The sequence below is a fragment of the Fringilla coelebs genome, assembly GCF_963513975.1.
Source record: "Fringilla coelebs genome assembly, contig: SCAFFOLD_33, whole genome shotgun sequence".
In the NCBI taxonomy this organism is placed as follows: domain Eukaryota; kingdom Metazoa; phylum Chordata; class Aves; order Passeriformes; family Fringillidae; genus Fringilla; species Fringilla coelebs.
The window spans coordinates 2,822,456-2,845,255 of NW_028167443.1; the positions used below are offsets into that span (position 1 = coordinate 2,822,456).

Below are 22,800 nucleotides of genomic sequence, written 5' to 3' on the forward strand. Positions count from 1 at the left end.
AGGAAACTGCTATCAGCTTCTCTTAGGACATCACTTCCATGATGCAAAACCCCCACAACAGCACAGAGCACACAGCTCCTTTGTCCATATGTAGTGGTTATACGCCCAAGGCCTACAAACTCCTCCTTGGGAGATCTCTGGGCTCTCCCCAAGGTGTTTTCAATGAAAACATTCAGCTCATAGTCTAAGAAAATAACCAGAGGACAGGGCCAGCCTGACCTGTCTGTCCTGGCCACTTTTGTCTGGGAGGAATCCTTGGATATACAAAATTTGGGAGGCAAAATTTCAATTTTGGCCATGTCCCTTGGACATGAAAGCTGGTTCTTTTCAATAGGAATGAAGGAACAGGGCACCAGTATTTCAGGGGCAGATGAGAGGTGACCACCAGAGGCCAAGGCCAGCGAGAGCTGGCAGGTTTTTTTCTGAGAGATACCCTTCCTATAGGAAATATTTTAGGAAGAGTACCAATTTTGGCAATGGGCATCTGAAAAGAGGGACACTTCTTTTCCATAGCAAGGAAAGCACTGAGCCCCAGAGCTCCAGGAGCTGATGAGAGGCAGCCCTTGAATTCTCAACATCAGCCAGACATGTCAGGTGGCCCCTGGGAGGCCAAACCAGACAGATCTGTTCCATGTTCCCTGGGTTCCATGGGGCCCCACAGTGTCCCATTGGTCCCTTGCTTCCAAGAGGCCCTGAGGTACCATAATGCCCCCTTGGTGACACCAGACCCTGAAGGGTCACAATGGTCTCCATGGTTCCATCTGGCCTCACAGAGCCATAATGGTCTCTGGGTTCCATGAAGCCCTGCTGTGTCACCATGCCCCTTGGTTCCATGGGCTCCAGTGGTGCCACAATGATCCCCTTGGTGCCACCATGATCCCCTTGGTGCCACAATGATCCCCTTGGTTCCATGCGGTCCCCACAGTGTCCCAGGGGATCTCCAATGGGAAGGAAAGAACCCAGCCCCAGTGATGCAGGGGCAGCCACCAGAGGCCAAGTGTCATAGGGTGACAAGGAAGTGAGTGTTCTTGGAAAGTCATAGCCAAACCAATCAGTGCTCACATTTAAATATTGACACCTGGTGTAACCATGGAAGACATGGACACACCTCTGAGAACACAGGGGGTTAAAAGCAGAGAACTCTCAGGGGAACACTCTTTTGTTCTGCTCAGTGAAGGGTTCAGACCCCCCTGCCCATCCACAGGCTGCCTGGGGGAGGGGAAGCCGTGCGGCCTAGACTGAGGTAGGCTGGAACCCAGGACAGAGAAGGGGGTGAAGGGAGTGGAACCAGGCATGGCCCCTGCAGGAACAGAGGGGTGGAGAAGCACTGAGATGTCCTGGGCAGCCTCTCCAGAGACAGTTCCCCCCTGAGAGAGAGAGCCTGTGCCACCTTGAAATTTGATATCATGTCCTGGCAGCATGGCCAGCAGAGGAGAAAGAGAAGGGAGGCAGAAGGTGTCCAGCTGTGAGAGTCCTGGGCAGGCTGCTGTGAGATTTCAGTTGTCCTGAGGGCAGCAGAGCCCAAGACTTTAACCCTTCCTTAGACCAAGAAAACTTTGTGAAACACTAATCCTTCATCTGAAAGAGAAAAGACACAGCCTTGGACCTGAGATGTCAGGAGAAGATGGGAAAGAACCTAGGTGAGAAGAGATCATGGAGTGGCCTTTGGCTGGACTTTTCCTTGTATAGCCATAGACAGAACCGATTTTCCTGTAACATAGAGACTTCATTTAGGGGAATGCAATGGCCTGAGCCAAGAAAGTGACCTGCTGCAGTGACACCATGTGCAGGAATGAGAGTGACCTGTTGCAGTGACACCATGTGCAGGAGTGAAGTGAACAGAGAAAGGTGAGCAGGGTGTGGTGGTGCCCTCTGGCTACAGGGAAGAAGATCTCTGTTCTCAAGTCCCTCAGCCCCAGGGGAGGTGAAAATGGGGGGCATGTTGTCCCAAAAAACTGTCATTCGTTGGTACTTGGCAAAGCATCCTTAAAAGGAACCCTTTAAGAAGTTTTGGCCCATGGATGGTGGTGAGAGCATGGAAGGAGGAGGTCACAATGGCAGATTTTCTCCAGGCAGTGCCATGTGTGACATGGAAACACAAGAGGTTTCAACCTGTGGAAGACTATGGTACAAGAGAGACTCCTCTCTCCCTTGATGAACTAAGAATTGATTATCTGGGAGGTGGTAACTTGACTGAGAATCTAAGGTTTTGTCTCATTGTGCTTTGTTGAAAATTGGGTCGGGGGAGTAGAAATGTTTTGGAAGGTTTTAGTTTTGAATTTTGTTTCTTTTATTATAGTGTAGGTTAATAAAGCTTTTTTCCCTTTATTTCTAAGCTTGAGCCTCATCTGCTCTGTTTCTGGTCACATATCACAGCAGCCATTTGAGAAAAATATATTTTCATGGGTGCACTGGCATTGCACCACTGCCAGCCCATGACACTGAGAAAGGCCAGAAGGGCAGGGAAGACACCAGGAATTGGTCACATTTTCTCCCGTCACAACTATGACTCAGGGAGTAGGATTAAACCTGGAAAGGCTCAGGCACATTACTGACCTCCTGCTGCCTAAGGAAAGAAAGAGAAATGAAGATAATTTGACCCTTTTTGGGTTCTCCAGTTCAAAAAAGACACTGAGTCAATCAAGAAGGTCAGGAAAGCTGGATATACAAGGATTTACAAGGGGAAGCTGGGAGTAGAAGATGTGCCCACACTCATGGTGAAGGAAAATCCTGTTCTTGGACGAAATTCCCTAAGGGAAGGATCCCTTGGAAGAAGATGGATCCCAACTCTTGGGGATACTAAAATTTTGACTGGAAATTATGTGACCTGAACTGCTGGGTTCTATTTGCAACAGGTTTTTGGACTGGTTATTTCAAAAGAGGATATCCAATCTAAATTATTCTCAAGTTTTATGTAAAGGGTTCCATCTGAACTGGGTCACCAAAATCTTCCTCCAGAGCCAGTGGATGTGGCATTTTGGGTATAAAATCCAGTGGCTTCACTGAATATTCCTCCATTGTTAGAACTTTAAATATTTACCTCCAACAGAAGAAGAAAAACACCAGAGTAGACACCAAATGTTAAAAAAATTTAGTAATTCTCTTTTTTTCTGTTTCTCCAGTCTCCATACTTTCTCTCTACTATCCTTCATTTTCCTAGGAATTTCTCAGCACCCTCTGGCTCCTTTTTCTATCCTACACGCCTTAAACTTTAAAGGCTTTAAACAGCAGCATTTAAAGTCTCCCTGTCCTGGTGTTAACACGTGTTTTGGGTTTGGGTTTCCCAGGACATGCACTCCTGAAAATTACAAAGTACTTTATGCTGTTTCTGCTGTCTCCTGGAATGATTTCACCCCAGACATAGTTGGAACAGTTCATATAAAAAATATTTATTATCCATTTACCACTGTCCCTCTGCTCTTGACACAACTCTTTCTTCATCCTTACGGATGGAGAAAATGTGCTCTCTCTGAGGGGATAGAAGGGAATAAAAACTCTGCTCTGGAACTCCATCCAGACTGTGCATATGAGGAGGAAAAAATGCCTGAAATATGAAATATGCTTTTTATCTGTCTAATCTTAGCCAGACCTGGTGTCTTCTCCCAACCAGTCCTTTCAGTCCATGAAGATAAAACAGAGAATACTGACCTCATTTTTTCTACTGTTGAATATGTTGATATTTTTATTTAACCTTACAAGATAAAAATTCATTAAATTCTTCCAGTGGAGAAACTGAGGTACAGGAGAAGACTGGGATTCATCTGCATAATTTGGGGTGTCTGTAATTTATACATCTTAATTTAATTATCATCAATAAAGACAATTCAATCAACAAACTGAATAGAATTTAGAGTGTGAATCACCTGACATAGTGCACGTCTGGTTTAGGGTGAAATAAATCACAGAATGGGTTGGGTTGGAAAAAACCTTCAAAATCATTGTCTTGGTTTGGAAAGACAGGTGCCTGCTAAAGGAGACAAGAGCCTCCCCTGAAATGGAGAATGCAAACCCTCCCCACCCCACCAAATTGCTATGAATTTTAAATTAAGGGGCTCTCAGGCAAAAAATATGGGAGCTGGAAATAATAGGGAAGGGCAAAAAAATAAAATGATAAAATACAACAATGCAATACACTAGAACAACACTGACAGAGTCAGAACTCAACCTGACACCCTGTGGGTTAGGGTGTTGGTAGCAGTCCCGTTGGAAAAGAGGCTGCAGTCCTCCTAGAGTGTCAGGCGTGGTTCTGTTGGAGCAAGGGAATCCTGTAGGAAAGGGGTGTATTCTTCCTCCGCAGATCTGTGGAAGTAGAAGCAGCTGCTGTTCCTCTGGGGAGTCCAGTGGAGAAGAGCTCTGCTGGTGTGTCAGAATCTCCAGGTTATATCTGGGTAGGAATGCTTGGTTCCTCCCTCTGGGCGGAGCATCTCACAATGGGATGTTATAGTTCTTATCATCATGTGGTGACATTCAATAGCCCCTTATCAGCAGATGTTCCCTGCTGAGGGACCCTGATTACAATTACTCAGGAAGAGAGATATGGAGAATTGCCCACTTGACATCAGACAGCTGCCATACAGATGGCAATAGAATACATCTTGCCTTGCAATCTAGAACACAGTCCCTCTGGTACTGGAAATGCCACGGCCCAGGCCAGAACCAACCTGCTGGGCCACAGGTGTGAGCAGCCAATGGTGTTGTGGGTGTGCAGTCCAGAGCAGGTTTAAACAGCTCCAAAGAAAAAGAAAAACCACAGTCCAAGGAACTTCTCTGCTTCAGCAAGCTAAAAACTAACTAAAAGCAAAGGAGAGCTCTGTCCTACTGTCTGTCCATCCACAGACCAGAGATACCTTAGGTTTTAAGTTTTTCTGTATTGTTTTGGTGTGCAGCTTTTAGCTTTTTATTAAGTGTTACTGGGATCTTTTCGCAAGGTGGTGAAGACAAAACAATCCTATTCTAGCTGGAGACTCAAGGACAATCTCTTCAAACTTCAGCCCAAAGCACAAACAACATGAAAAGAGGAGGGCAGGCAAGCAAGCAAGAAGGATGAAACTTCATAATTTGAAGGTATTAATTGCACAGTTAACTCTTATATGCAAATGAACTAAAACTTATAAAAAATGTGAGATCTCGTGACCAAGCCTTCTTTTGCTCCCATCTTGGAGCCATCCAGGCAGAGCCACAACTGTGCCTCTGGTACTGGCAGACTGTGGCCTTGGAAGGCACTTCAATAAAAATCCACTTTATTCCTCTTAGCTCCCTCTGGCCTCTGTTCCAGCTCCTTAAGGAATCACAACAGTCCAGGAGATGGAATGTGGAGGAGTGAGTGCAGTTTCTGAAAACAAACTGCTGCTTCTTCCTCCTCCCCTTCACTCTCAGAACCAGCCTTAAAGGTGCAGAACTCATTTCTGGGCTGAACGGACCGATGGGGTACGAGCATCATGAAGTCACCCCAGGACACGCCCTTGTCAGGGTCAGGGGGTCTCATCCCCGCCTCATCTCCGGGCTGCTCCAGATCTGGTATCGCCCCTTCCCCTCTCCTCAATCTGGGGGTCCCCCATTCTACAGCCCCGGCTCTCACGGGGATCCCAAAAACCAATGGCCTGCCCTGTCAGTACCTGGCCAACCCAGCGTGGAACCCCCAAGGCCGTCCCCAGGGGCAATGATTCCTCCGCTCCACCCAAAAAAGCTCCTCTTAGGGAGCCCAGAGATATCCTACTTCTAATCCTCCTCCTCCTCCTCTGTCTCCACATCCTCCTCTTCCTCCTCGTCCTCGTCATCCTCCTTGTCCTCCTCCATGTCCTCGTCCTCCTACTTCTCCTATTCTTCTTCATCCTCCTCCTCATCCTCCCCCTCCTCTTCCTCCACATGCTCCTCCTACTCGTCCTCCTCCCCCCCCTTGTCCTTCTCGTCCACATCCTCCTCTGCCTCCTCTTCGTCTTCCTCCTCTACCTCCTCATCCGTCTCCTGCTTCTCCTCCTCCTCTTCCTCTTCCTCATCATCCTCCTCCTCGTCCTTGTCCTACTCCCCCTCCTTCTGCTCTTCCTCCTCTTCAACTTACACCTCCTAGTCCTACTCCGCCTCCTCCTCATTATCCTCTGCCTCCTCATCTATCTCCTCCTCATCGTTGTCCTCCTCCTATTTACCCTACTCTTTGTACTTCTCCCCCTCCTCAGCCTCATCCTCCTCTTCATCCTCCTCCCCCTCGTCCTCATCCTCCTCCTTATCCATGTCATCATCCTCGTCCTCCTCCTGCTACTCCTCTTCATCCTCCTCCTCACCCTCCTCCTTCTCCTCATCCTCCACCTCCTCCTCCTTCTCCTTTTCCTTGTCCTCCTCCTCCTCGACCTCCTTCTCCACGTTCTCCTTGTACTCCTCTTCCTCATCATCCTCCTCTTCCTCATCTGTGTGCTCGTCCCCCTCGTCATCCCTAGCTCCTTGACCCCAGCCTCTTCCTTCACATCCTCGTCCTTGTCCTTATCCTCCTCTTCCTCCTCCTCATGCTCTTCCTCTACCTCATCCTCCATGTCCTCCTCCTCGTCATCCTCCTCCTCATCATCATCCTCATCCTCCTCCTCGTCTGGCTCCTCGTCCTCCTCATACTCTTTCTCCTCTTCCTCCTCCTTGTCCTCATCCTCCTCTTCTTCCACCTCCTCATCCACGTCCTCCTCCTCCACATCCATCTCCTCATCCTCTTCCTCCTCCTCCTCCTCTTCCTCCTCCTCATTGACCTCCTCCTCCTCCTCTTCATCCTCATCTTCCTCTGCCTCCTCCTCATCCTCCTCCTCCTTCTCCTCCTCATCTTCTTCTTCCGCCTCCTCATCCTCCTCCTTGTCCTCCATCTCCTCTTCCTCCTTGTTCTCCTCTTCCTCCTCGACCTCCTCTTCCACATTCTCCTCGTACTCCTCTTCCTCGTCATCCTTCTCTTCCTCATCTGTGTGCTCGTCCCCGTTGTCCTCCTCCTTCTGCTCATCCTTGTCTACCTCCTTGTCCCTGGCCTCCTCCACCTCCTCCACATCCTCGCCCTTGTCCTCATCCTCCTCTTCCTCCTCCTCCTCGTCCTCCTACTCCTCCTATTCTTCTTCATCCTACTCCTCATCCTCTTCTTCCTGGTCCTCCCCCTTCTCATCCTCCTTATCCTCCTCCTCCTTGTCCTCCTTGTCCTCCAGCTCCTCATCCTCCTCATCGTCCTCCTCTGCCTCCTCCTAAACCTCATCCTTCTCCTCGTCCTCCTCCTCTTTGTCCTCCTCCAACTCATCCTACTCCTTCTCTTTGTCCTCTTCCTCATCATCTTTGTCCTCCTACTTGTCCTCTCCCTCCTCTACCTCATCATCCTCCTCTTCCTCATCCTCCTCTGCCTCGTCCTCATCCTCCTCACTGTCCTCTTCCTCCTCATCCTTATGCTCATCCTCATCCTCATCATTGTCCTCCTCCTCCTGCTACTCCTCCTCATCCTTGTCCTACTACCCCTCCTTCTCCTCTTCCTCCTCCTCAACCTACACCTCCATGTCCACATCCTCCTCGTCCTCCTCGTCCTTGTCTGCCTCCTCCTCGTCCTACTCTGCCTCCTTCTCCTTCTCATCTTCTGCCTCCTTGTCTACCTCCTCATCCTCCTCCTCATCGTCGTCCTCCTCCTCAACCTTCTCCCCCTCCTCAACCTCATCCTCTTCCTCATCATCCTCTGCCTCATCCTCATCCTCCTCGTCCTCCTCCTGCTACTCTTCTTCCTCCTCCTTCTCCACCTCATCCTCCTCCTCGTCATTCTACTTGTCTTATTCTTCTTCATCCTCCCCCTCGTCTTCCTCCTCCTCCTTCTCCTCCACCTCATCCTCCTCCTCGTTCACCTACTTGTCTTATTCTTCTTCATCCTCCTCCTCCTCTTCACCCTCCTCCTCCTTCTCCACCTCATCCTCCTCATCCTGCCCGTTCTCCTCCTTCTCTACCTCCTCTTTTTCTTCCTCCTCCTCCTCGTCCTCTTCCTCCTCTGCCTCCTCATTCTTCTCTTCCTCATCATCCTCCTTCTTCTAATCGTCCTCGTCCTCCTTGTCATCCTCCTCCTCATCCTCCTCATCCTCCTCCTCATCCTCCTCTTCATCCACCTCCTCCTCTTCCTCATCCTCCTCATCCTCTTCTGCCTCTTCCTCCACCTCCTCCTCATCCTCATCTTCCTCTGCCTCTTCCTCTACCTTCTCCTCCTCGTCCTCTTCATCCACCTCCTCCTCCTCATCCTCTTCATCCACCTCCTCCTTGTCCTACTCCTCCACCTCTGCCTCCTCATCCACCTCCTCGTCCTCTTCCTCCCCCCATCATCCTCCTCCTCCTTGTCCTACTCCTCCTCGTCCTTCTCCCCCACTCAACCTCATCCTCCTCCTCCTCATCCTTGTCATCGTCCTTGTCCTCCTCCTGCTACTCCTCTTTCTCATCCTCCTAACCCTCCTCCTCCTTCTCCACCTCATCCTCCTCCTTCTCCTCATCCTTGTCATCGTCCTTGTCCTCCTCCCGCTACTCCTCTTTCTCATCCTCCTAACCCTCCTCCTCCTTCTCCACCTCATCCTCCTCCTTCTCCTCCTCCTTGTCTTCCCCGTTCTCTTCCTCTTCTTCCTCTTTTTCTTCCTCCTCCTCATCCTTGTCCTTCTCTTCCTCATTTTCCTCCTCCTCCACCTCCTCCTCCTCTTCCTCCTCCTCTACGTTCTCCTCGTACCCCTTTTCCTCATCTGCCTCCTCCTCTTCCTTGTCCTTCTCCACCTCCTCCACATCTTCTTCCTTGTCCTCATCATCCTCCTCCTCGTTGTCCTCCTCCTCCTCTGCCCCCTTGTTCTTCTCTTCCTCCTCATCCTACTCCTCCTCATCATCCTCCACCTCCTTGTCCTTCTCCACATCCTCCTCCTCATCCACCTCTTCCTCCTCCTTGTCCTCCTCTTCCTCATCCTCCCCCTCCTCCTCCTCTTCCTCATCCTCCTCCACCTCATTCTCCTCCTCCTCATCCTCCACATCTGTCTCCTCCTCCCTCTCCTCAACCTAATCCTCCTCATCGTTGTCCTCCTCATCTCTGTACTCCTCCTCATCCTCCTCCTCTTCCTCATCCTCGTCCTCCTCTTCCTCCTCCTCCTCGTTGTCCTCATCCTCATCATTGTCCTTGTGCTCCTCCTACTACTCCTTCTCATCCTCGTCATCTTCCTCCTCATCATCATCCAAGTTCCCCTCCTTGTCCTCTTCCTCCTCCTCAACCTACACATCCACGTCCACCTCCTCATCCTCCTCCTTGTCCGCCTCCTCCTCCTTGCTCCGCTCCTTGTCCTCCTCGTCTTCATCCTCCTTGTCCTCCTCCTCTGCCTTCTCGTCTACTTCCTCATTCTCCTCTTCCTCCTCCTTAGTCCTCCTCCTCCTTTTCCTCCTCCTCATCCTCCTCTTCCTCCTCATCCTCAACCTCCTTGTCTTCACCTTCTTTGTATTCCTCCTCCTCATCCTCCTCATCCTCCTCCTCCTCATCCCCCTCCTCGTCTCCCTCTTTCTCGTCCTTGTCCTCTGCCTCCTTGTTAACCTCCTTGTCTTCCTTGTCCTCATCCTCGTCCTCATCCTCCTCCATGTCTCCATTGTCCTCCTCCATCTCTCCCTTTATCTCCTTCTCCTCCTCCTCTTTATCCTCCTCGTCCTCATCCTCATCCTCATCCTCATCCTCATCCTCATCCTCATCCTCATCCTCATCCTCATCATCTTTGTGTCCCTCTTCCTCCTCCTCTTCCTCATCTTCCTCCTCCTCTTCATTCCCCTCCTCATCCTCCTCCTCCCTCCTCATCTCCCCCCTCATTTTCCTCCTCCTCATCCTCCACATCTTCATCCTCCTCCTCCTCATCCTCCTCATTCTCCTCATCCTCCTTGTTCATGGCCTCCTCCTCCTCCACATCCTTATCCTCCTTCTCATAGTCTTCATCCTCCATATCCTCCTTCTCCTCGTTGTTGTCCTCCTCCTCCTTGTCCTCTTCTTCCTTGTCCTCCTCCTCATCCTCCTCCTTGTCGTCCTCGTCCTCCTCGTGTTTCTTGTCCTCGTCATCCTCCTCGTTGACAGGACGGGATATTTTCCCCTTCCTCTTTTCTGTGGAACGATGAAGCCCAGCTGCTGTTTCCTTCTGGTGCCTTGTTCTTTCTTCATCTGGGGATGTCAAACTCACCAGGAGCAGGAAAATCCCCATTCCCTGTTTCCTTGTGGCTGCAGCCTGGAACATCCTCTCCGAACAAAAACTTTCTGACAGTCTGTAGCGGACACTGAGATGGCTAGGGCCCCATGGAGGATGTAAGCCTGAGATAAGCAATTGCTGAGTCAGAATAGCTAAGCCTGGAGTCCTCACTTAGGTCCTCTGGCCTAGCTTATCGCTCTGTGACCCTATAGGCTAATTTCCCTAACCCTTACAATTGGTCAGTTTTCAATCCCTCCTAACCCTATATAAGTAGCGATTATTGCCTATTCTGGTAGAAGAGCTGCCATAGGAACCCTTCGTGATCCCTGCAAATAAACCATCATGGAATTTCCAAGGCTGCCTTCTCCTTTCTATCCATCTGCTCTGTGGAAGCCACTGAGGCCAGCATCTTAGCAAGCAAAGAGCTGAAATTATAAAAGAGTTGAAAATCACTAAGAGCTGATAATCACTAAGCTTGCTAAGATGTCAGGCTTGGGACACTTAGGCCTCGGACACTCGGCCTGCTGAAGGCTGAGCTGCCAGGCCCAAGACTGCTCGCCTGAAGGAACCCTGACACTGTGGGATTACATAAACCAAGGGAACATGAAACAGGTCTGGCTGGCTGGGCCTCCTGGGGACCACCTGACAGGTCCGGCTGATGTCGGTCTGTCGAGGGCTGCTTCTCATCTGCCCCTGAAGCACTGGGGCTCTGGGCTTTTCTTCCCATGGGAGAAAACTCTCCTTCTCCTCCAGGGGCCCATGGTCAAAATTGGGATTCCTCCTCCAAATGTCCTTATATGTAAAGATTGTTCCCAGATGAAATCTGCCAGGAGAGACAGATCTGGCTGCCTTGGTCACCCAGGGGCCACCTCTCATCTGCCTTTGAAACACTGCTTTTCTTTCTTAGGGGAAAAACCATCCATCTTGACCAGTCGTCCATGGCCAAAATCAGGTATCTGCCTCCAGAATTCCCTATATCCAAGGATAGCTCCCAGACAAAAGCTCCCAGGACTGACAAGTCTGGCTGGCCTTGGCTTCCTGAGGGCTGGCACTCATCTGCCTCTGAAACACTGGGGCTTTGTGCTTTCCTTCCTCATGAAAAGAACTCTTCTTCCTGTCCAGGCACCCACGGCCAAAACTGAGATTCTACCTCCAAAATGTTCTATGTCTAAGGAATAGCCCCTAGATGAGAGGTGCCAGGAGAGACAGGTCTGGCTTGGCTTGAGGGTGGCCACCTCTCATCTTTTTCCAAAACACTTGGACTTCACACTTTTCTTTACTGTAGGAAAAAACATCAATCTTTACCAGGTGCCCATGGCCAAAACTAGGATTCCAACTCCAAAACTCCGTATATCCAAGGATTGCTCCCAGGTTAAAGCTGCCAGGATAGACAGGTCTGGCTGCCCTTGGCCTCTTGGGGACTGCCTCTCACCTGCTTTCCAAACACTGGGGATCGGTGCTTTCCTTCCTATGGAAAAGAACTGTCCTTTTTCTCAAGGTGTCCATACTCAAAACTGAGATTCCTCCACCCCGAAATTCCATATATCCAGGGATTCCTCCATGAAAAAAGCTGCCAGGACAAACAAGTCTGGCTGTCTTGGCCTTCCAGGAGCCACCTCTCTTGTCTTCTCCTTTTGAAACACTTGGGCTCTGTGCTTTCCTTCCTATGGAAAAGAACCATCCTTTTCCTCCAGGTGTCCATGTCTGAAATTGGGATTCCACCTCTAAAATTCTGTACATCCAAGGGTTGTTCCAAGGAAAATCTGCCTGTACCATCAAGTCTGGCTGGCCTTGGCCTCTGGTGGGTGCCCCTGCAACACTGGGGCTGTGTTCTTTCCTTCCCATGGAGATCACTGGGACACTGTGGGGACCTCATGGAACTGAGGGGATCATTGTGGCACCACTGGAGCCCATGGAACCAAGGGGCCATGGTGACACAGCGGGGCTTCATGGACCCCAGAGACCAGTATGGATCTGTGGGGCCTGATGGAACCATGGAGACCATTGTGACCCTTCAGGGCCTGGTGTCACCAAGGGGGCATTATGGCACCTCAGGGCCTCATGGAAGCAAGGGACCAATGGGACACTGTGGGGCCCCATGGAACTGAGGGAACATGGAACAGGTCATGCTGGTTTGGCCTCCCAGGGGCCACTTGACAGGTCAGGCTAATGTTAGGATGTCAAGGGCTGCCTCTCATCAGCTCCTGCAGCACTGGGGCTCCGTGCTTTCCTTGCTATGGAAAAGAAGTGTCCCTCTTTTCAGATGCCCATTGCCAAAATTGGTATTACCTCTAAAAAACTTCTTATGTGCAAGAGTATCTCTCAGAACAAAACCTGCCAGCTCTGGCTGGCCTTGGCCTCTGTTGGTCACCTCTCATCAGTCCCTGAAACACTGGTGCTCTGTTCCTTCATTCCTATTGAAAGGAACCAGCTTTCATGTCCAAGGGCCATGGCCAAAACTGAAGTTTGGCCTCCCAAATTGTGTATATCCAAGGATTGCTCCCAGACAAAAGTAGCCAGGACTGACAGGTCAGGCTGGCCCTGTCCAATGGTGATTTTCTTAGACTCTGAGCTGAATGTTTTCATTTGAAAACATCTTGAAGAGGGCCCAGAGATCTCCCAAGGAGAGGTTTGTAAGCCTTGGGCTCCTGACCACTACATATGGACAAAGGAGCTCTGTGCTCTGTGCTGTTGTGGTGGTTTTGCACTATGGAAGTGATGTCCTAAGAGAAGCTGCTAGCAGTTTCCCCTGTGTCTCACAAAAATCCAATCAGTAATTAGCTCTGAGAACTGACAATCTGTTAAACCATGAAAGAAATTGTACATGTCTCCGTGAAGACACATTTTAAAGATGAAAGAGCATGGAAGGGTTGTCACTGTCATATTTTCAGGAAAAATCCCTTCACCAGGATTTCTTCTCCTGTGAAGCTGAGAAGCCTCAGAGAGAAAAGAATACAATATTATCTCATTTGCTTCTTCTGTGTTTTGCTGCTTTGGAATGTAGTTGGAAATTGTCTATCCAACATGTGAATTGTTTTGCCTTAATGACCAGTCATGGTCAGGCTGTGTTGGACTCTAAAGAGGGAGTCAGGAGTTTTTAATTAGTATCTTGTTAAGCCTTCTGTAAATATGCCTTCTCTACTATTTAGAAACGTTTTAGTATAGCATATGATATGATATCATATGATATGATATGATATGATATGATATACGATACAATATAATTATAATATAATATGATATGATATACGATACAATATAATTATAATATAATATGATATGATATGATATGATATGATATGATATGATATGATATGATATGATATAATATAATATAATATAATATAATATAATATAATATAATATAATATAATATAATATAATATAATATAATATAATATAATATAATATAATATAATATAATATAATATAATATAATATAATATAATATGCCTTCTAAGAACATGGAGTCAAATACATTCTTTCCTCCTCCATCCGGGGACCCCAAAAATACTATAAAGGGTCTCTTTCCCTTCTGGCTGGCAATGAGGTAACAAGGCTGACCCAGCCCCCATCTCAGCCAGGGCAGGCCAGGCGGCTCCTGCCATGGGGCCGGGCCCCTTCCCAGGGACCCTGCCAGGCCCCATGGGCTGCCGGGCAGGGCAAGGGAGGCCACAGGGCCGAGGCCGGGCTGGGCAATGGCTGCAGTTGCCAACATCTGGGCATTGCTGAGCCCTGCCCCACCACCAGCCCAGGCCGAGCCAGGATCCGCTGGGCCCCAGGAGCAGCCCCAGGCCGGGCTGGCTCCGCCAAAATTCTGCCACTGTTGGGGTTTGCCCACAACCCCCGGCCAGGGGGAGGAGAAGCCATCGGCCCCCGGCCGTGCTGCTGCTGTGTTCTGGCCTGGCTGCTGAGATCCTGGCCCTCCCCCAGCACGGTCCATCCTGACACAGCCCCAGCGCAGCTGCTGCATAAACCTCCATCATAAAACAGCTCCGGCCGCAAGGACCGAGCCCGGCCGGGGTCACAGAACCATCTGCAGGGCCCAGGTGAGATATGAACTCTTTCAGTGCTTTTATCCCCCCTTGAGAGAGAGAAAAGGAGAAAGTGCAGGCATATAGAGGAGCAACATGAAGACACCGAGGTCATTGAACGGGAAGTTGAATCCCAGATGGGAGAGATGAGGAGATGCCTTGATCTTGGGGCTGAAATCCTCTTGTAAGGATATGGAGAAGGATGTAATTCATACATCAGACTCTCTGTAACACATTGAAAAGTATGGGGAGATGACTTGTTCAGCAAAGGCCTCCATGCTAAAGTAAGCAAATGAAGTAGCTGTGATCCTATGAGAAGTTTGAACAGAGAAAAAGAAAGGAGTGATGAGACCCTGTGCCCTCATGGAGAGAAGATTACTTCTGTTTCTAGAGATGAAGATGATTTCACATAAAGAGGAAGAGAACACTTGCTCTTAAAAAGCTCATCTTTAAACTAATACCCCAGAAGTTGACATGGTCCAAAAACACAGCTGTGGGAAAGGCTGTGAAAAAATGTGAGGGACCTCATGATTGCATGTTTTTCCAGGTGGCTGTTATTCATGAAAATTGAGAGCCACAAGAGAACTGTTTTCTTATTGAGAAGTTTCCTTAGCATGAAAGACTCCTCTCCCTAACTGAACTGAAGAAAGGCTATTCTAGAGGTGGTAAACTGACTGAAAATTTTAGGTTTTGTCTCTTTACATTGCCAGTAAGAAAGAAAAGGATGTAGGGAGAGGAGAAGTGTTCTGAACGTTTTGTTCTGATCCTTATCACTCTTTCTTTTAGTTATTTTTAATAAACTTTTCTTTGTAGCTTTTATACCTTTTAAAAATTTTTAGCCTACATTCCCTTTCTCCTAATCTGATCTCACAGCAGGAAATGAGTAAGGATATTCTAGTGAGTACACTGGAAAATAGCCAATACTAGACGCACCACAATAATTGCTGCATTCTCCAAGAAATCTCAAATTGGCTAACCAAAACCATTACAGAAACATTTCTGATGAACTGCACTAGAGCAGAGGGAAATCAAGGCAGAGCCATGGTTTGTCAGGACTTGCTTGATCCTAATGAGCCTCACTGTGCATTTGGAGCTGAGCCCTTGAACCTCAGGGCCTGAGAGGAGACTGCAGAAACCTTTCCTGGAGTCAAAGTTAGAGGAAACACCTAAAGTGTCTCAAAACACCTAAAGTGTCTCATGAATGGGTCCCACTGAGGTCCATCCCACACACAGGCTCCTCATGGACTCATTGGAAGAGAGAATTAGAGGCCAGGATGAAACAAAAACTTCTCTGAGACTCAGTGTAGAAAGGAAAGTCCAAAGTACCTTAAAAACCTGGAGTATCTCAAAGTATTAATGAGCCCCACTGAGTGTCAGTACAAAGCTCTCAAGGGATTCATTAAAGCAGATAATTGGGGCCATGATTGCATAAACCTCTCCCAGAGTCTGTATCAAAAGGGAAACACCAAGTACCTTAAAATAACTGAAGTACTCTGAAGCATTAATGAGCCCCACTGAGTGTTGTTCCTGAGAAAGCCTCTCCAGGGACTAATTACAGCAAATAATTGAAGGCCATGATTGCACAAATCTCTCAGAGACTCCAAGCCAAAAGCCAAACCCAAAGTCCTTTGAAAAACCTGCATAGGGGCTCCTGGCAAGACGCAGCTCCAGGCAAGAGTAGCGCCTACAGGGAGACAGCTCTGGCCAGGAGCAGCTCCTGTGCACAGCCCAGCAGGACTGGGGCACTGCCTGCAGCCACTGTGGGCACAGCACAGAGGCACAGAGGGGTTAAACTCAGCCTGGGCTGGGAGCACAGAGCAGAGCTCACTCAGGGCTCACTAGAGCAGAAATCATCCCAGGTTTTAAACAGTCATTCCCTGGCTGTGGGCAGAGAAGCTGCAGTTCCTGCAGGGATCTCCTGGAGATGGCACATCCCACAGATTTGAGGACCTTTCAGGAGGACTCTCAGAGCTGCTCCAGGGCAGGGCTGTGGTCCTAGGGAAGGGCTGGCTTTCCCTGCTGCCCCAGCCGAGGCACAGCCTAAGGCAGCTCCTGTTGCCAGGCTCTGCTGCAGGGCTGAGCAGCCGGGGCTGCAGCCAGGGGTGCCCGGGGCTGCAGCCAGGGGTGCCCAGGGCTGTCCTGCAGAGCAGGGTCCTGCAGCCCAGGGCACTGTGCTGGAGCAGGGACTCTGCTGCCTGTCAGAGACAGCTCTCAGCTGGCCCAGGGAACTGCTCCCAGCACTGGGGAGAAGCTGTGGGGGGAAGGAGCCACCCTGAGCAGGGCAGGTGCTGCTGGTGAGAGGGGCTGGGTGGGGCAGGGCTGCTCCCAGCTCAGACCAGCCTGGGCACAACTCTGGAGGACACTTCCCATAGAAGGTAAGCTGGGATTGCTGGAAAGATCAGGAGCTTTCCTGAGAGTGATTTCAATTTCCTGCTTGGAGAAGGAGGGAAAGTTGGGGTGATAGCAAAAAGATTTTTGCATTTTATACATTTTCATATCTTCAAAGCTCTATAAATTACTATTATATAGTTGTAAAAATATAGTCCTTACTTAATTCTATTAAACTCTTTATAAACTCCATTAAACTACTATTATATATTTACATATATATAATCCTTAATTAACTCTAGTATGTTTCCTAACCTTTCTCTCTTTCTCTTAGATTTTAGAACAATAAGGTGACTGTCTCTCATGGTCTTTCTCCAAAAAACCTCACTTCCTTTTCAAACCAGGTCACTGTTTAAATACATACCTGAAATACTGTCTTATTATCAGTCCTATTATTAAATAGTCTTATTATCAGGAAGAGAACCTACAAGAACATTTTTTTTATTGACCAGAATGTGAGCAGTCGCAACAAAAAGTGAAGGCAAAGAAGCTCTTGAACCTGCTCCAATGGGTTGACCCAGGGGTGTGTAACTGGGGCAACTGAATCTCTTATTGGATGTTCCTGTTAGATATCTTATTTAATCAACCTTAATCAATTGTTGAAATCAGGGGCCGGGTGTGCTCCATCCCCACTGGGACACCTGGAAGCTTCCAATTACTGTTTTTTTCCTTTACTGTTCTAACAGTGATGCAAGGATTTTTTTTTTTCTTTGCTTATAGGCAACAGGGGGATGAGAGAAGCAGAACAGGAACTGTAATCCCAGAATCACAGAACACTCTGAGTTGAAAGGGACACACAGGATTATCCAAGGGAATGTTTGAACATTTACAGAGACTCCAGAACTGTAACTTTGGGTGGTCAATCTCCCTGCTGGAAGCCTCCCAAAGGGCCCTCAGCCACTCCTCAGCCCTGGACAGCAGCAGCATCACCTTTGCAGGGCCCAGCAGGGCTCTCCTGAGCTGTCCTTGCCCACCTGCACACAGAGCCTACCCCAGACAGGGCCCTGCAGGTTTCTGTAGGGCTGGGGCCAGGGCACACAGGGTGGGATGGGCTCTGTGAGTGCTGGCAGAGACAAGGCTCCTCTTAGGAGGAAATGTCCAGGCCCAGGGAGATGCTCAGGGAAGGAGAGGGGGCTGAAGAGAGCAGTGCAGGGGGCAGGAGGGCACTGCTGGTGTGTGGGAGGTGCCGGGTACAGCTGGGTATGGGAACACTGTCCTGAGTGCCCAGCTGTCTCTGCCCTGCCCTCTCAGGCACAGCACCACAACATCTTCTCTTGTTTCTGCACTGCCCTGATATTGTCACTGTTATCTGCTGCTCCCAGGGAGGCTCCAGCATTTGCAGCAGCTGAGTCAGGCACTGCCCTTGGCATTCCTGCCAGGCATGGGTGTGTCCATAGGAATGGATGTCCAAGCTTCCTGGCACCTGTGGGGCTGTGGGCAAAGCAGTCCATGGGAAAGGGGAATGAGCTGAGCCCCCTCCCTGAGATCCCATCATGGGCACAGCCAGGGATCTCCTTGCTGTGCCCTTCCAAGCTCTGAGCTGCCCGCCTGGATGCAAATCTGTGCCTGGATCTCTTGGAGTTCCAACCTCTTGGAGTATCCCAAGGTGACCCAGGAATGTGATTATGCTCTGATTGCAGCCAAAGGTGCAGAGCCAGGGCAGCTGGGAACAAGCCCATCTAGCCCCTCACCTTCCCTCAGCCACAGGGAATCCTTTTCCTCTCCCATCTCTCAGTGGCAAACTCTGAGTGCAGCAGAAATGCTGGGGATTTCTGACCTCAGAGAGCCAGGAATGATGTGTCGGTAGGAAAACAATCTTTAAATCAACTCCTGCCATCCTTTAGAACTGGGAGTGCAGATGCTACCAAGCCTGTCTGCAGTAGGACTGATTCCCCTGACAAATCCTAAATATCCAGCCTTGTCCCCCTTGCCCCAGGGCCACAAACCCAGGGCAGAGGGGCAGGGATGGCTCCTCAAGGGCCCCCCCACACAGGCCTGGCTGCCCCAGGCACACTCAGCCAGCAGAACTGGAGCTCAGGCAGGGACCTGGATGAAGGTTTTCCCAGAGCAGGAACAAGGCTGGATGAGTCCCAGCAGGACAGTCTGCAGAGAATGGCCCAGGTTTGGCTCAAAGCAGCCTCTCCTGACTTGTCACTGTCCTTTCTCTATGAACAGGATCCCACGTCCAGCCACAGCAAATGTCCAACAGCAGCTCCATCAGCCACTTCCTCCTGCTGGCATTGGCAGACACACGGCAGCTGCAGCTCCTGCACTTCTGCCTCTTGCTGGGCATCTCCCTGGCTGCCCTCCTGGGCAACGGCCTCATCATCAGTGCCATAGCCTGTGGTCACCACCTGCACACCCCCATGTTTTTCTTCCTGCTCAACCTGGCCCTCACTGATCTGGGCTCCATCTGCACCACTGTCCCCAAAGCCATGCACAATGCCCTCTGGGACACCAGGAACATCTCCTACAAAGGATGTGCTGCTCAGGTTTTTCTGCTGATCTTCTTCATGGGAGCAGAGTATTTTCTCCTGACTATTATGTGCTACGACCGCTATGTGTCCATCTGCAAACCCCTGCACTACGGGACCCTCCTGGGCAGCAGAGCTTGTGCCCACATGGCCGCAGCTGCCTGGGCCAGTGCCTTTCTCAATGCTCTTCTGCAAACAGCCAATACATTTTCCCTGCCCCTGTGCCAGGGCAATGCCCTGGGCCAGTTCTTCTGTGAAATCCCCGCAATTCTCAAGCTCTCCTGCTCACACTCAAAACTCAGGGAACTGGGGCTTCTTGTGTGTTCCATCTGCTTATCATTTGGCTGCTTTCTGTTCATTGTTTTCTCCTATGTGCAGATCTTCAGGGCTGTGCTGAGGATCCCCTCTGAGCAGGGACGGCACAAAGTCTTTTCCACCTGCCTCCCTCACCTGGCTGTGATCTCCCTGTTCCTCAGCACTGGCACATTTGATCACCTGAAGCCCCCCTCCATGTCCTCCCCATCTCTGGATCTAGCCCTGTCAGTTCTGTACACGGTGGTGCCTCCAGCCCTGAACCCCCTCATCTACAGCCTGAGGAACCAGGAGCTCAAGGCTGCAGTGTGGACACTGATCACTGGATGGTTTCACAAACATTAAACTGCCAGAAAATTTCTGCAAATCAATTGTAATAAAAACCATCCTAGATACTTCTTGCTGGTTTCATTTTGGATGTTTGTTTCCTTTGATTTAGTTTTATTATATTGTCCACAAATAAAAACCACTTTTTCTACCATTTCTCATTTTGTTTCGCTCCACCTTCCCTGTGACCACAGACTGTGTCAATGAGGGACTGTGCTCTCGATGGCTTTAAAGGAACTAAAGGATGTCCCAGCAAAGTTTTCTGCAGTGATGTCCTTTTGTTGCCTTCTCTGGAGCTGCATCAGCAATGTCTGCGTGCAGAGCTGGGGGCAGATCAGTGCTGGCACAGCCGCTGCGCCCAGGAGCAGCAGCACTTGGTGATGCCAGTGCTGCTCCTGTGGCCCTGCCCTGGTGCCCTGGTGGCCCTGGTGTTGCTGTAGGCCCTGAGTGCTCTCAGAGCCGGGCACAGTCCTGGGGTGGCAGTGCTGGGCCTGCAGCAGAGACAGGCCATGGGCACTGCTGGGGCAGCGCTGACGCCTCAGGCCAGGTCCTGGGGGCTCCAGGCTCCTTGCCCAGGCTCTCTCAAGAACACGCCCAGGCCAATGCTGAGCACAGAAAACCCCCGTGAGCAGCCCCAGGGTGGCCTTGGGCAGTCAGGGGCAAACAGCATGGCTGGTGCTCTGCAAGAGCCCTGGGGAAGATGGGAAGGAGCAGCAGAGCAGGGGCTGATCCATCCCCAGTGTGCTGGACAGCCCAGGGCAGTGTCCCAGAGCATCCTCATGGAGCTGCACACATTCCTCCTCTGCAGCCGTGGCCTCTCTCCCAGCTCACACAGGTGCCCCATCCTTGCAGGCACAGACACAGCAGCACTGGCTCAGGAGCCCCTGTTTGCATTGCACAGAGCAGGCAGGAGCACGCCCATGCTGTTGGTGTGGGGACATGAACCTGAGGGAGCACAAATGCCATCAGCCCCTGTGGCCAGCAAGGGCATGGGGGACACCAGGGAAACCACTCAGCTTTGTCCTGGCCTCTATAGTCAGCCAGAAAGTTTGTTCCCATCAGCTGGGAGTTTCCTGTCCCACTGCAGATGCTGTTGCTCAGAGCCAGGACTGCCTGGCAGCCACCTCCATACTGCCCTGACCATTTTCTTGGCTTCCCCTTTGATTTCTTTCCTCTCCCCTGGTTCATATTTCTTCCTATTGCCCACCCCTGTTCCCTCCCCTGCAAACAGCCCATCCCTGTTTGCCCTTTCCTCTCTGGCCCCACTCCCCATTCCAGTTCCTGACTTGGCACCATGGGAATGATCCCTGGGGAGCAGGGTCATCCTACAAGTGCTGCAGGAATTGTCTGCAGGCTCTTGCAGTGCCTCCTGCTGCTCCCTTGCCACAGGCACCACAGGCCAGTAGGGCACATCTAGGCTGCTGTGTCTGGCTCTGGGGCTCCCTGTTCTGGGCAATGAGGAGGAGCTGCAGAGGCTCTGCAGGACTTACAGGATGGGCTTTGGGCCTGGCAGGAGAAGCTGAGGGACCTGGGCTGCTGGAGCTCCTCAAGAGGAGGCCCAGGGCTCATCCTGCAACTGCTCCAAGGATGCTTTCAGAGAATCCCAGAATCAGCGAGGGTGGAACAGGCCATGGAGCTCATCAAGTCGAAGCTCTCCCCTGACATCACCTTTTGTCCCATTAGCCTCCTCTTCTCCAGGATAAACAACCCCAGCTCCCTCAGGCGCTCCTCACAGGACTTGTCTTCCAGACCCCTCACCAGCCTTGTTGCCCATCTCTGGACACACTCCAGCCCCTCCACGTCCTTCCTAAATTGGGAGCCCCAGAACTGGACACAGCACTCAAGGTGCTGCCCAACCAGTGCCGAGCACAGGGGAAGAATCCCTGCCCTGCTCCTGCTGGCCACACCATTCCTGATCCAGGCCAGGAGCCATTGGCCTTCTTGGCCACCTGGGCACACTGCTGCCTCATGTCCAGCCTGCTGTCCATCAGTCCCTGCTGGTCCCTTTCTGCCTGCCTGCTGTCCCCAGCCACTCTGTCCCCAGCCTGTAGTGCTGCAGGGGTTGTTGTGGCCAAAGTGCACAACCCGGCACTTGGATTTGTTAAACCTCACCTTGTTGGATTTGGGTCCTGGATCCAGCCTGTCCAGGGCCCTGTGCAGAGCCCTCCTATGCTCCAGCAGATCAACACTCCCTGACAACTTGGTGTCACCACAGTTCCACGAGGTCCCAGAGTGTCCCAATGGTCTCCAAGATTCCATGAGGTCTCACAGTGTCACAATGTCCCTTTGGCTCCAGGGGCCCCTTTGGTGTCACAAAGTCCCTTGGACCCTTGGTCCCAACAGTGTCACAATGGTGCCATGGACCCCCAAGGCCCCGCAGTGTCACAATGGATCCTTGGTTCCATGAAGTCTGGCAGTGCAGCAATGCTCTCCTTGGTTCCACAGTGTCACAATGGCCTCTTGTTCCCAAGGGCCACCACGGTGTCAAACATGTTTCCTTCATTCCAAGAGTCTCTGAGGAGCAGGACTGGCCGCTTGGTTCTATGGGGTGCTGCAGTGTCACAATGTCCCAAGGATTCCATGAGGCCTTGCAGTGTCACAATGGACCACTGATTACAGGAGGCCCCTCTGTGTCACCCTGGAGCTTCGGTTCCATGCAGCCCTGCAGTGTCACAATGGTCTCTCCTTTGGTTCCCCAGTGTCACAATGGACCCCTGATGACATGAGGCCCTGCAATGTCACAATGGACCTTTGGTTCCGTGCAGCCCTGCAGTGTCACAAAGGCCTCTTGGTTTACCCAGGCCCCACAATATCACAATGGTCCTCTTGTTTCTGTGGGGACCCCCAGGGTCACAATGGTCTCACTGGTTCCATGAGGCCTCACAGTGTCACAATGCTTTGCTTATTCCATGAGTCCCCTGAGTGTCACAATGGTCTCCACGATTCCCTGAGTCCCCTCCATGTCACAATGGTCTCTGTGATTCCAAGGTGCCCCTCAGTGTCACAATGGCCCCGTGGTTCCATGAGGCTGTGAAGTGTCCTTATGGTGTCTCCGTGGTTCCATGAAGCCCTGCAATGTCACAATGGACTTTT

General features: G+C 50.7%; 2 protein-coding genes across 2 annotated transcripts in view; one reads left to right on the plus strand and one right to left on the minus strand.

Annotated features, from left to right (window-relative positions):
* Positions 1-22,800, minus strand: part of LOC311165919 (uncharacterized protein) — a 465,566-nt gene that overhangs the window by 320,594 nt on the left and 122,172 nt on the right. The gene's annotated exons all lie outside the window — the stretch shown is intronic.
* Positions 18,793-19,725, plus strand: LOC311165915 (olfactory receptor 14A16-like; the record flags this gene model as incomplete). The annotated part of the gene is made up of 1 exon (XM_084227404.1): positions 18,793-19,725. One exon carries the CDS (start codon positions 18,793-18,795, stop codon positions 19,723-19,725), a length of 933 nt encoding a protein of 310 aa, XP_084083530.1.